At 34.3% G+C, this 15,465-nt stretch overlaps 1 protein-coding gene across 2 annotated transcripts in view; it reads left to right on the top strand.

Moving 5' to 3' along the window:
- Positions 1 to 15,000, top strand: part of LOC145663017 (phospholipid-transporting ATPase ABCA3-like) — a 373,059-nt gene extending 358,059 nt beyond the window's left edge. For both annotated transcript variants that reach the window (XM_081729148.1, XM_081729149.1), the window contains 2 exons: positions 6,265 to 6,481; positions 14,696 to 15,000. In XM_081729148.1, the coding sequence (XP_081585274.1) occupies positions 6,265 to 6,481; positions 14,696 to 14,860 (382 nt within the window). In that variant the 3' untranslated portion in view covers positions 14,861 to 15,000. The remainder of the gene's footprint in view (positions 1 to 6,264; positions 6,482 to 14,695) is intronic.
- Positions 15,001 to 15,465: the final 465 nt, after the last annotated feature.

Genomic DNA, 15,465 nt, shown 5'->3' with positions numbered 1-15,465 from the left:
TTATTATCTAAAAGAAATGTTCAAATGTTGTTAAGAGACAATTACACAGAAGAACTGAGTTCCGACCAAACACTAATTTACCGGAAGGAAATTCCAGTGCAGTCCAGCCTACTTTAAGCGTTATCCGTGCAACCCACGTTTCATGTTCAAGACATTGGGAATAATTGTTCGTATCATTCAGTTGGAACGTTTCCTTCCGAATTTACGCTATTACAGTAGGCCTACGCTATTACAGTAGGCCTACAACATTGTGACTTTCAAAATCAGTCAGTAACTATCGAAGAAAGACAAGCGTGTAGCTTCAGTCGTTGAAATGATTTAACATTCTTTTTCACTTTTAACAAGCCACCGGCAAGCAACCAGCCAGGACAATACATTTTTCCTAATTAAAAAGACAAAAAAAACTAATTGCAGTCACTAACGGTCACTCTTAAAAATGGAAAATCTCTTTGGCTCTCTTAATATTTTGTTTGATTCTTTGCGATCAAAGTAACTTTAAAAGTGGAGTAAGAAATACTATTCTTCCTATTGATAGTGTAATAGTGGCTTCTAATCTCCACAACCAACCCTTTGCTAAGCCTATTCGTACACACATACATGCATAAGCTAATTTTCTGGAGATAATACTTAGATAATTACAAACAAGTGCTACAGTTTTTTTTCGTATCAACAGATTATCTCTTTTCCTAAAAAGCGAAACAACATAATATAACAAACCCACACTCGGATATAACAAACCCACATCCTTCTTTAACAAAAGGAAAGAAAAAAGAAGAAAAGGAACGTACATAGTTTATCATTTGATTGCTGTTACAAGTTTGTATTGTCTATAGTTAACGGTTACCACATTGTAAAAAAACACTTTACACTAAATGGCAATCAGTTACCATACATACTTTTTTTTTTGGTAAGCTAGTGATTACCGCCAAGGTTGACAACACTTCCGCTCCTCTAAGGACGAAACCCGAAGATCCACGAAGCACGAACAATGGTATTTGCCCGTAGAATGCTCGTGAGCGTTCACGAGGAGAGTTTCCACTATCTGCTCGCCGTGGGCAGGGCTGACCTAGGCCTTTACCTTCTTAGATAATATTTTATTAAGTAAAATTACAATGACTTATGAAACACACCAATTAAGCCAGCTGTACACTATGAGATAAATCCTAAGAAGTATCTTAGGATTTATCTTCGGAAAAATGTTACGACAGGAAATCCTACCCTTTTGTGCCATACGCTTCAAGATTTTTCCAGTCTGACCGAATGACATTGCGAGATGTTGATCTATAGTGTATTGTGGTAAAAGATGGCGCTTAAAGTTGAACAAGCCATTAGTAGTGTGGGAATAGTGTTAACAACACTATTAAATATGACAGCAGCGTTTGTTTATTACTTATGCACTAAAAAGTGCACAAATAGCATCTTTACACCCGTTCACTTTCATTTGTTTTCACTTTCTCTCACCTGATCTCGTTTAATTTGAAATCTTAAGAATTTTCTTTCCGAAATAGTGTGTGCTCTAAACAAGAAAAATCTGATGAAACCGTTCAGAACATAAGAAACGACATGAGATCTGGTGCCATACACGTTAAGATTTTGATTCTAGGAAATATAATGGAACCTTTCCTAGAATTTATCTCATAGTGTATAGCAGGCCTTATTGGCTAAGCTTTCTTTCAATGATTAACTTGAACTTCAATGTAGTTATGTCTATTAAGATAATTTGTTTTATCAATTAGAATCCACATATATTTCCAAATATAGAATCCAGGCACTCACATCTCGAAACGCCTTTATTCCCAGAGAAACTTGTATTTTGCAAATTCGAGTGTATGATCAGAAGTGTGTTAATTTTACCTAAGATAAGTAAATCTTACAGTTATTTATTATTGCAGAATCGTCATAATTGCACATCGGAATGAAGAGCGTTAAAATTCAAAAATACGTATTTTTGAGAAAACGAAATTTAAAGTTTGTGATTCTCTCCCTGCAATACAGGGGTGTGAATGGACACTCTGGTTACTTCAATATGTTCTAATACAATTTATTAATCATGTATAGTGCAAATAGCATGTTAGAGTTGTTTGAAAACGGGGAATGTGAGGGAGAAAAATAGTTTGTAGTTGTAACCATATTTTTTCTGCATGGGTCAACGGAATTTAAAATTAATACCACATTTAGAAACTAGGTTATTCAACAGTTTTCTCCCATTAGATTCTTGCTGCAATATTGCACGCTCTTCATACTTTGAAAATCAATAGTGTTCATAAAATTACAGTCTATTTGACATAAAAGAAAAAATGTTATGGTAACAAAAGAAGTACACATGGTTTGTATTACAAAATTGAAGTACCCATTAAAGTGTATAATAACAAAGTATTTTTTTTCTTTATCATAATGTTAATAAAAACAGATGCTGAATATTAACTTTCCCAGTTCTGTAATCATAAATTATAAGATTAGTTCTTTAAATACCCTTATGGTACCCTATTAATACTCTTACAGCTCATGACTTTTGGTAGAAGCTACAATTACAAAATTTATCACAGAAAACCATCAAGACTTTGTAATAAGACGAAACACAATACTTAAGTGAGTGATTTGAAAAGGTACATATTTTAACAGAGGTTCAGTTTCGAAAACTAAAAGAGAAACTGTCTGTTGGCTCAGTTACAATGTTTCGAGACTATTAATTGTTTCGAAGCCGCAAAATTATTCTATAATATTGTACTTTAGCCACAAAACAGTGTTGTATTTTAATTTCGCACACATAACCTCAGACGGAATACGTACCATCCTCCTTCTCATTAATTCAATTATTTTCATTAACAGCCCACAAGTGAAATAGTACAAAAGATGAATAAACTGTTGCAATGTATTAAAATAAAGGAAAACTAAAAGTGAATAACAATAACAACAATAGAATATTTTTTCCGTTGACTAAAGACATTTTAAGACCAACGTTTGTTTACCCTCAGATTATCAGATTTACTGTACTTACTGTTGTCCAAATGCTCATGTGCTTCCATATCTTCTCTAGTAATTTCAGTTTTTCGTTGTTTTAGTCTTCAAGCTTTTGTTATCATTTTACACTTCCTGAATGTGGTTATCATTGAGTAAGTGAATCTGATCACTTTTCTTTTACAAATTCCTACTGGTTCTCGATAAACTTTCAGTCCTTCCCAAAATTGAGTATTATTCACTTGCTTTTCTTGTTAGCCAACTAAATGCATTTGTCTTCTTCTTGTTAACAGATTCTTTCATCGTTCATTGGCAACCACTTCTTCAAAATCTTCAGAATATGACTACTTGTAAAAGAAGCGTACGTGGATTATTGCTACAGTTTTTAATTACTCGAATATAATTGAGAGAGTTCTGCTCGCCATTGCTGTTCCAAGTAAAATTCTGACCGACTTTCGTTGTTCAATCCTTGAAATCCATGAAGTAACTGAGTATGAAATCAAGTACTTTATAAAATGTTGGTTTCTTCTCAGCTCCTCTTCCCAGCTACGAAGGGTCAATGATATAATTAAAGAATAAGGTATAACTCCAAATCCAACGCTCTTCAAGTCCGAGCACTCGAAAGCATTCTCGTGTCCTATATAAAAAACATTCTTTGGAATACTAGTATCACTGCCTTCTAGGGGTAAATTTTTGAGCTACCTGTATGTTAATATACCTCTAGATAGAACTCGTTTCCTTCTATCCAATTGAGCTGATAACTCAAAATTGCCATTTTCTGATGTGTGACACTCTACCTTTGGTTGTGCGATGTATTCAATATTCAGAGAAGCTAAATTAAAGGAAGAAAATATATTCCATTCTATTACCCTAGGTGAAACTATATTGGATGAATGATGCTTTCTCGCTATATCAAAGAAAATTTACCTATATTTTTATTTTAAAACATTTGGTATATTTCAAAATAACAACATGTTCTATTGATCTCTAATTTCTTTATTTTGTAATTTAATGTAAATATTCTTTAGTGGCCACTGTTCAGGCTTGACGAAAAAGGAAAATTACAAATATTGGACACAGGAGAAGGTAGCTTCTTAAAACATTCAATTTTACCATCTGTTTTAAAGAGTTAATTTGTGTCAACGAATAAATTTGAGAATTTGAGAATTGAGCTTAAATTTATTTGCCAAATGTAGAATTGATCTATAATTTTGGAATACGGTAAAATATGGTTTTGATACTTATAATCTGCATCAATTACATTGGATATTAAAGTCTCACCACTATATTTACTATATTTTTCTTACTTCCAAACTCCATTTTGCCACCAAAAGTTTTAAGAAAGTTTTATACGAGGTTTGTAAGTAAAGTAATAAGTTTTCTTAAAAATTTACTTTTATTTATAATATATCTATATTTGTACTCAGACTGATTCAGAGAATTTCATTTGGAAAGTCAGGGAACTAAGAAGTAGGATTAATTTCAGCTGGTTGAATACATGCGAGTTGATATTTTTTCTGTCATTCCGTAGTTTTTTTAAATTTGTTTTAACAATGCAAAATGAAATAAATTGCAGGGTTTGAAGTGAGGCAAATGCAGAGACTGAGAAACTTCAGGGATGCTTTCCTGTGTCATATTTCATAATCTAAAGCTCTGTGTGGCATGGATCAATGACATGCACAACACTCAGGTTCTTAGGATATCGTGGGCCAAGTTACTGATCCGTTTCGGCAGTACCTGAAGAACTTCATGATAAAAATGTATGTCTACTGTTTGCTTTGATGCATGCATTACTTATGTTTAAAAAACAAGTAAACATGGTTTGGATTCTTGACTTACTCATTTATTGTCTCCCTTCGTCCATTAAGAGTTAGAGTGTACCACTCTGCATTCTGTCGTTTGGTTTCTATCAATTACTAGGAATCCGCCTCTCAGCTATAGTGACATTTTTTTTAAAAAAAAAGTTGAATCATTTTTAATCCGCTCAAAACATCACTACACACTTTTTCTCTAATGCGATTTATTTACAAGAGAAAATTTCGGCATCAGCTTCGTAAAGAGATTTCTCATTCCAGTTCATTGATCGACATCTAATAGACGGTTGCGAGGTACAAATTCAGTTTGTTTGATTTCAGTCAAACAGTTAACGATGTTCTGACCAGACAAGGTCACTAATTTCATATTATGTGTGGAACATTTCTTGCCGTTGCTGAACATGTAGACCAGGGTAGATGTTTTACTGATTTTTGACCTTCTATACTTTATTTGATACAACTTTGTCGTTTCTGACAGTCATAACAATCAGGTAAGAAGGACTATTTCTATGACAACAGTACAGTCAGCCAATTACAGTGACTCATCACTCTCGCTCTGCAATAGTAAACATACCACCCTTTCTGTACGTTGCCAATTTGAACATAAACGGAAGCATTGTTTTAGTTATTGAGAACATTCTTTTTAGTTTTCTTTTGTGTCATTTAATTTTATAAAACTGACATTTACTAGTAGTGAATAATAGTGTATCAATAGTGTATCAATACCCGACCCAAAACCTTGCAACATAGCATTGAGCACCACGTTCGCGCAGCAAGCTGTCACAAAGGACAAGTGCTGTGTAAACATGAATTAAACTACTTAAGCAATTGGTGCCGCAGCATAACAGCATGATTGTAGGCCAGTTTGATCTTTTACACAGGTTTTTCTCGCATCTTATCCAAGTTCGAAACTGAACTTTAGACACACTCCTGCTTGTAAATTTGTTTATTTATTTTCATGAATCGTTACAAGAACTTACGTGTTAAAGTTATGTGCTTGGTACTCATACTGAAGCTGCATGAGACGTTGAATTTTGCAAGTCGTTGTAGACGGAGTGAATGCATACAGTTATACAATACCTAATGTCTGATTCCTCTCTGACTACTTGATGAGTATTTACAAATCTCCTACTTGGTACATTTATGTAGGTTTAAATCCGGAAAGGAACACATGGCTTTCTGTTGAAAAAAGATACTTTCTTTCAACAGCGACTCAACAGAATTACGCACAATCTTTTTCAATCGAACACTGTAATTTCCAATTGGAGATAAGGAATCGTAAGATTATGTAGTTGTATATTTAATCACTCAAGTTCGTCTCTTGACGAAAGTTTCTACTACATGATAACTGAAAAATGGGTTTACATATTATACTATTTGACTCGTAATTTAAGACTTAAGAAATAAGGTTGACTTCTTATATTACGTCTGTAAGTTCCTGTAAAGTCAAAGTCAAATTAATCAATAATTTCATACTTTAAATAATTTACAGCATGGATGAGTGTCAAATATTGTGTGACAAACTGATGATCATGGTTCGTGGTCAATTCAGATGTTTTGGCACAGTACCATACTTGAAAGAAAAACTTGCGCAAGGATTTACAGTTCTTATAACAACCAAGAAAGGGATTGAATATGATATACTTGAAAGTCTAAAATCGGTAATCTCTGCTAAATTAGATCCCTGTGAGTTGATCGACGAACATGCGGTACGTATTATTTTATGTCATATAATTCCATAAAGAAATATTGTACATAAACATATTTTTTGTTTAAATTACTGTTAATTTTGATGTGGACCTACGTAGAATAATTAATAATGATATAGGAACGTTTTAGTATTAATTCTGCTTTCCAACAGTAATATGTGTTTGATTTTAGTGTACAAGGGTAGTCAAAATGCTTCCAGAATTATGTTATACCACTTTACTACCAGAATAGAAGTATATGTTTATTTAATCATCTTCAAAGTAGACACCTTCGGAACACATACAGTTGTTCAACGCTTCTGCGATTGGTGGAAACACCGACGAAAAGTTCTCTTTTGGTATCTTCCAAAGTTTACGCATCGCGTTGGTTTTGACCTCTTCTGAGTTGGTGAAACGAAAAAGGCTCGTTTTTAGCTTTGGAAACAGCTAAACATCCAATGATGCTAAACTATTTATAAGACTATCAAGTCTCTAAATCACATTTTTCTCAATTTGCACATGAACTTGATGTTTGGCCGTTCCTCGATCTGTGGAATTGCACCAACTGATCACCACACACTAATGGCGCACCAAGCTTTCAGTTACCCAATTTTCGGTCATAATTACTTAAACAGCCCCATATGACACTCCTTTCTTCCACCAACATTCGAATCGTCAGTCGACAATATTCGATCAAGAGTTGACGAATTTTGTCGATGGTTTTGTCGGTGCACGACGACGTCATTGTCCTACTTGGCTGTTGCATGCTGTAACATGCTACTTGGAAAGATAGTGAATGTTAATTATATATATATATATATATATATATATATATATATATATATATATATATATATATATATATATATATATATATAAAAGAAAAGAAATGTTTGTATTATCCCACAAACAGTTATAAAGTTCACAAAAGTCATTCAATGTTATTTGTAAATTAGTTGAAAGTATGTTTATATTCACAGTTTTGGTATTTAACAAATTATCTTTGTTGATTGAAATTCTCAGATTTCATTAAGATAGACACTGCTCATTTTCCACATCAAAGGGAATTGAACCCGATCTTTCAATCATAACAGTGTACCATTTAACGCATTGCTGCAACAATGCCCTACACGCTATCCCGACTGTCACAGAAGCGCTTGTACTACTTGCACATATACTTGTTTAAAAAAAAAAACAACAATAACAATAGTTTCTGTACATGTAACACAGCATGTCGTGACATTGTTTTAGAGGTTTCCTTAGTAATGTGCCGACGCCTGTCCTTTCAGTCCTTTTCTTTTATTAACAAAGACGCCGTGGTGCAGGGTTATAGGACCCACACAAAATTTTTAAAAAGAAATCTTTATAAAGGAACTTGAGTGAGCACTAGACTAGATACTATGAAAACTGTGGAGAGAATTCAGGTTATCAAAATTTTAATATAATTGCAAGAAAACTCCACTAATTCCACTAGTTCACTGGACGTTTTAATAATTATTGTTCAAAATTTACGTGAATGCACAGAATTGCTGTAACACTTACACAATAATTGAGAACATAATTATTCGATGAACAATGGTAACTAGTTTTAAATGTTCCATTAGATTACACTTTGCCATTTGCTTTTTCTACTTAATTCCTTAGCATTAAATGTTCATAAAGATTATACCTTTGATATTTAGTAAAAAGTTTTACTCTTACTACGCCTATCACATTGTCAGTTAAAACAGGAAAAGAAATTCCAAAATACACTTATTAATTAATACCAAATAGTGCCTTAATAACTTTCCAATTAACACGCCCATTCAACTTCAATTAATGTCACTAAGCACTTTTCAGGAAAAACTATAAATACTTACCTAAATATGTCTTGAATTGTACAATTCACCAACTTGCTATTTAGATTGCACCATTTCGACTCTCAACAAGAGCATGTGCTCTCCGTCTGATTCAATTTTCCAATGGCCATGAGGGCCTCCGATAACTAACTTCAGACAATACTAGTTCATCATCTTACCACACATTCAAAGTGGCGCTAGTATTAATATTTCTTTTTCCAAAAGCATATTAATCTTAAAATATGCTACAGTAAGGAGCTGAATTTCACGTTTGCACCTTGCTTAATTTCACCCGTTGTATCTTATCTGCACTATTATTGAATTCCAAAGGCGCAAATCTGTCTTCAACATTGGGGGGGACGGGTAAGATGGTCCCGTATATATATATATATATATATATATATATATATATATATATATATATATATATATATAAGCGATGTTCAAAATATTTATGAAGTTGAAAAACAATGCTGAGAAGGATCAGGGGAGCAGAATTGTCTTCAGTGACGAATTTAGGAGGCTATCGGGCTCATTCTCCCTTCGAAATAATTTGTTAGTTTTACGCATTCCACGTACAACAATAATCCTTCTTACCATTTCTAAGAATGTCATTGACTTTCCATTTTCTTATGCTTTTTGTTTAGAAATAATACTGTATTTGTCAAATTTCATTCCATGTAAGAACCGCGTCCTTAATTGTTCTTTCTGTCATCCTTTCTATTTTTCTGTTTCTTTTTCTTGACGTTACTACTTTCATTTCGCCTATCATACTTTATCGACCGTTGTCAGTTGTGATTCAAGTTGGCCGTCATCAGTAACACCAAAACTAAGAGGAGTTGATAAGCGAAACTAGTGTTCCACACCAACATGCGCGGATATCAACATGACAGGACTTTAGTTATTATAACAAAGGAACAATTATATCGTTTAGTTATTTTTAAAAGAAGGAAATGTTTGAATTAAAGAAAATCAAAACGGGGGAATAATTAGCCCGGGAAATTAGGACGGCCAAGAGGATGCTTTCTTTTTCTTGTATGAATAGAATAAAGCGTTAGATTCACTTTTAAATTTTTGTGTCATATCATATAGGATTTATCGATCTGTAATTCTTGTCATTATAACTTCAATTTATGCATAAATTAAAATATATTTAATTCTCAAACTCAGGTGGGCAATTGCCCACTTCCTTCCTTGTATTGGGCATAGATCTCAAAAGAAAATCCTAAATACGCCATTGGTTGTCTTCAACATTGGAAGGTGGGCAGATTTGAGGCTTATTCTAGATAAGGGAGATGAAACTCATATTACGGTAGATGAATCTGATCAACTGTTGTAGAGTATATTATATATTAGGTGATGTAGATGAAGTAGTAGTACATATCAGTATTACAAATCACTGCCGTGAAAACATTCTGAAATCTGAATACATGCATATTTATAATTGGTATGTTTCTAATTAGGCATCCACAAAGATCCACGTTAAAATTGTTTTATAGTAATATAATAATATAAATGACGACTTCCCCAAAACTATGAAGAAAGAATATCAATTATGTGTGACGCAACAATACTCTTTGAGCAAAATGATTATAATCTCAATAACATTACAGGAATCGTTTCAGAAATCTGACGCATGTCATACTCTTTACTTAACAGATGTAACCTTAAGATTAGAGAGAAAAATATTCCAGCAATTGAATTCTTTTCTTTGCTTACGAAACATCCTCTCTCAAAAGAAAAATTGGGACACGCGGAAATAATACGTAGGAACAAACCATGGTTCAAACTAGCAGAGAAGAGAAAACAGGCAAAATTACGTTGGCTACAAAATCCGAATGAAGTAACTACACAAAATTTCGTAGACATCAGGCGAGGAACTTCCAAAACTTTTAGAACAAAAAAACGCGATATTTTGAAAGCTAAAATTTAGGAACTTGAAGATAGTAAAAATAAAAACATTCGGGACATGTATAAAGGGGTCAACGAATTTAAGAAAGGCTATCAACCTCGTTCTTATATATGAAAGAAAGCTGATGGAACAGTTCTCACTGATACAGATAGCATTTTAAATAGATGGAAAGATTTCTTTGACGATTTGCTTAACACGCAGCCAAAAACTAATGTGCGTGGAGAAAGAAAGATACACACGGCAGAATCATATATTCCAGAACCCAATCGAATAGAAGTAAAACTCGCTATAAAGAAATTAAAGAAACACAAATCTCGGGTGCAAACGAAATTCCGGCTGAGTTAATTTTAGCTGGAGGCTAAAAATTGTGGAACAAGATACACAAACTCATTCTCCTTATCTACAACAAGGAAGAATTGCCACAAGAGTGGGAAGAATCAATCATTGTTCCAATTCACAAGAAAGGCGACAAAACTGACTGTAATAATTATCGAGGCATCTCTCTTCTGTTAACATCCTATAAAATCCTTTCAAACATTCTATTAGCAAGAATGAGCCCATACGCAGATGAAATGTTTGGAGATTATCAGTGTGGATTTAGACGAAATCGATCAACTATCGACCAAATATTTACCATTCGCCAAATACTCGAAAATAAGCGGGAATACAGTAGTCCGGTACATCAACTATTTATTGATTTTAGAAAGGCTTATAACTCGGTTAGGAGAGAAACATTGTACAACGTTCTTACAGAATTTGGAATACCGAAAAAGCTAATTAGATTAATTAAGGCATGTTTAAATGAATCCCAAAGTAAAGTCCGGGTAGGAAAAGTTTTGGCCACGAGCTTTCACGTTAAGAATGGCCTGAAACAAGAAGATGCGTTGTCGTCATTATTATTCAACTTTGTCCTGGAATACGCTATAAGGAAGATGAAGGATAGCAACCAGGGCCTAGAGCTGAACGGTGTTCACCAGGTTATGCGTACGCTGATTATGTAAGTTTAGTAGGGGTTGATATGAGAAAAATAGAAAGAAATGCAGAGGTCTTATTAGAGACGCTTGCATGGACATGAGTTTAGAATTTAATGCAGAGAAAACTAAATACATGGAAGTGCGTCGGGACCGTAATACGGCAAATTATGTATGTGTTAAAATATTAAATAATACTTTTGATAAAGTGGATACTTTCAAACATCTAGGATCAATATTAACAGACGAAAATCATATTCACGAAGAAATTAAATGTCGACTAAAAACAGGGAATTCGTGTTATTATTCATCAAAACCTCTTGTCGTCGCGAATTCTGTCGAGGGATTTGAAGCTTAAAATGTATAAAACGATAATCATACGCTTACTGAGTACAGAGCATAGACTGAAAGTATTTGAGAACAAGATCCCGAGAGAAATATTCGGACCAAGAGGAACGGGAATGGGGAATGGTGGAAACTTCATAACGACGAACTACGTAAATTATATGGCTTACCAAACATTGTTAAGGTCATCAAGTCTAGGAGGCTTAGGTGGGCAGGACATGTAGCCAGGATGGAAGAAAGTAGGAACGCTTTCAAAGTGTTAGCGGTAAGACCAATCGGAAAACGACTATTAAGAAGACCTAGGCGCAGATGGGAAGACAATATTAAGATGAATCTCGCAGAGATAGGAATACAAAGTAGAAACTGGATCCAGTTGGCTAAGAATAGAAGTCAGTGGAGAGCTTTTGTGAACGCGGCATTGAACCTCCGAGTTCCATAGGCTATAGAGTTTGTTAGCTTACAAAGCATGAGTAGATGCCTAGGCTGATACTACAAATAGATTAAATGCGCATTTACTGAAAAGATGGGTTCTACTGACATTGGATAGTCTATATACTCTTCGTGTGCTAGGGCCTAGGGGAGAGGAGGAGATAAGATTTCATATGAGGTTACGTCACGCACAGTCGCACGCCTTCATTTTCATTATAAATGGAAAAGCCAAGAGAAACAAATTTCATCTAACTTTCCTTTGTGGCAGTCGGACACAACTCATCACAGTTATCTGCAAAATGCACTTTTCAAATCGGCACTTTTCAAATCGGATTATTGGGAGAGCCTCTAGTTCCAATGTTGGGGGGGACATGTCTCCCCATTTCCCCGGAATTTGTGCCCGTACCTACAGCTGAGACAACTTTCCAGCATGAGGAGAGGGGCATATCCTCCTCTGGCATTTATTGCAATTTGTGCCCAAATAGCGGAAGTGGAATTAATACATATTGATGAGACTACTAAACTTACTACAGCACGAAGTTCAGTTTGAAATACTACAGAATACGATTCTTTTTAAAAAAAAATGGAAAAGGCCAGAGAAATCAATTTCATCTTACATTCCTTTGGGGCAGTCGGACACAAATCCGAAAAAGCGCTTTTTAAATCAGATTATTGGGGGGGACAGTCCCCCCCAGGTCCAACATTGGGGGGGACATGTCCCCCTCGTCCCCCCCGGGATTTGCGCCAGTGTTGAATTCCAAAACGCATACAAGCAAAATATACATTTGAACAACTACATGGCTTTTCTAACGACGACATAATCCGTCTGAGGTCACTTCCCGTCAACCAGCAGCATCAATTACACCATACACTAGTTGGTGTTTAATAATAAGCTGTTAGTGAATATAATTCTTTTATAATTAAATAGAATTGAAAATATGTACTTGTTGATGTTGATGATCACTATAACAATTCTCACTATTTTACTAGAATAAAAATACATAGTAGAATAACAATACAATACTGCCATGTTTGAACTATTTAAAAAATGTGGAAACAATCTAGTGAAGACGCATACTTATGTACATTCTAAAATTAATTGTATCCAAATTGGCCAATCTCTCATAGTTTTTTTCCGCCAAATTAGCTGGGTGCTTTAGTACATCATAAAACTTATCTTTCGGTAGCTTTTTCTTAGTGTGTCTTTCTGCATTTCTTTGTTCTTAAATTATTTTCTTCGCGAAACTTCCAAAGTAATATAACATCCAATATATGATATTAAACTAGAGTGTATAAAATTAGGTCCGGCGTCGGAATAGGGCGTAATAATCTCTCAATTCTTCTGAGCTGCAGTCAGCCACTGGTTCTGCAGGTTCGGGGTGTGACGGTCTGATCACCCGACGCGATAGAAGCCAAATTCGTATAGAGTAGTACCCTAAATACTCGGTTGGAGTCTTGCAAAGTGGATGGTCCGTGGACTTCTTCCCACATCTTCGGGGGACGTGAACCCATCAAGGCCGGCTGTTATATGTGGCAGTGTTAGTATTGTCAGGTGACCAAGTCTTTGAAAATATAAAACATACAAAATACAATTAAAGCATAAAAAGGTTTTTCAGATAATAAAAACACAACGAGATTGGTGAAACCCTTTTACTTGACAGGTTTAGTTCCAATTTTTTTGTTCCAATTTTTTGTTGTTTCTTTGTCTCCTGGTGCCGCCGTGCGTTTCTGTAGACGGGAATGGTTTTCTTGCATGCAATTCTCCTTAACTGATCTCTTTCCCGTCAAAAGTCCCGAAATTCCGACCACAGTCGCTTCGACTAGGGAACAACACAAAACCCTGTGGTGGCGGTCTTCGGCGAAGACCTCCTCATCGCCGCTCACCTCTTGTTGTCAGTTTAAAACTTAGCCAGTATATACGCCGGCTCAATGATACATTTCTTTCACTGAAAAGACCAAACTCTACACATGTTCGTAAGCCACATGCAGTTACTTTAAAATCTGACACGGTGGATGATAAGCTGATCGACATTGAGTGGACGGTACTTGGCACACGTGGAAAGTTTTCATTTGTTATCTTCTTTTGCTTTTTCTACTGTTATTGTTATATATTTCCTCTATTTTTAATATCATTGTTATTTACTGTTATTGATATCTAATTATTATTCTTATATATTTTTATTCTCATATATTTATTATTTTATCTATTAGATTTTTATTTATCTTTTGCAATAGTATTTCTGTTAATTTTTAATATTTTTTTCTAAATTATATTTATGACAGTCCGTGTTCGGACAATCGCGGTGGTTGTGGTGGGCACAAATAGCCTCGACGCTGACCTCCCAATTAAACCTCGATCAATAAATCAACAACATTACGTATGGCTGTATTATTTATTATATAAAGTAAATTTTAAAATTATATATTTTGGCTTTAGTATTATATTATAAATGAATCACTATTGTTCTTATAAAACAATGTAAATTTAGAAATGTTATGTCACTTAAGTAACACTTATCCACTCTAACATAACTAAAATCAAAGATTCTGCAGATGGTTAAAATTAATTGAAGTTCCGATTTTAATCTTTGTAGCCTAAGTTATAAACGAACTAAAATATTACATTTAAATAAGTCATTAGTCAAAGCATGAATATTAAACACAAACTATCTTATAAGTATTTAAAGACAGTACAAAAAGTAATCCTTTTACTATATACTGGTTCTACTTTCTTCTACAGGGATTGCTGAATTACCATGTTAAAGATCCAAATATACCCTGGTCAGCATTGTTTTCTACAATGGAGAATATGAAGAATTCACAACCAGCTATAGAAGACTACACGATAAGTGACACAAGTCTAGAAGAGATTTTCCTATCATTTGCTAGAAACAAGGAAGAGTGAAATACGAAACCTAATAAATTGGACATATATTCCACTGAACAGAGTAACTACTTAAGTTATTTGAATGATCTAACATGAAAAAAGGAAATAGCTTCATAGATAAATTTGTAAAGTGTTTTGTAATGTCTGTACAACGCTTATTAAACAAGCTATTTTTAATTTCTCATTGTCATTATTAATGTTAAACAAAATTAACTATAATCAGTTTCACATAACCTGATAGGAAAAAGAAGGTTTTCCCCATCATCCTTAAGTACAGGTGTGAAAAACGTGAATGTTGGTGTTCCGTCTTCCACCATCAGCTGCCGTACACGGAGGTATAGAGTGAATCTAAATATGTGTAAATTATAAATTATGACTTTTATAATAATACTACATATTTTAAAACAATTATATTTATCTGTATTATAGAGGTAAGTAACATATGTGTTATTATAATGGAAATTTTACTGAACAGTTGTATTGTTTATTTTTCTTCTTTTGGTAGTCGGAGTTGTGACATAGTGGATTTTAGTTTATCGTCCCTTTCAGCAGCGAGGCTATATGAGACGTGGACCTACTGATTAACGTGGAATCCGAACCACATGTGCTCCTGCCGGGAATCG

Source organism: Thermobia domestica, chromosome 10 (assembly GCF_964235325.1).
Source record: "Thermobia domestica chromosome 10, izTheDome1.hap1.1, whole genome shotgun sequence".
Lineage (NCBI taxonomy): Eukaryota > Metazoa > Arthropoda > Insecta > Zygentoma > Lepismatidae > Thermobia > Thermobia domestica.
The sequence above is the reverse complement of the archived record's forward strand: the minus strand, read 5'-3'. Positions and strand labels throughout refer to the sequence as shown.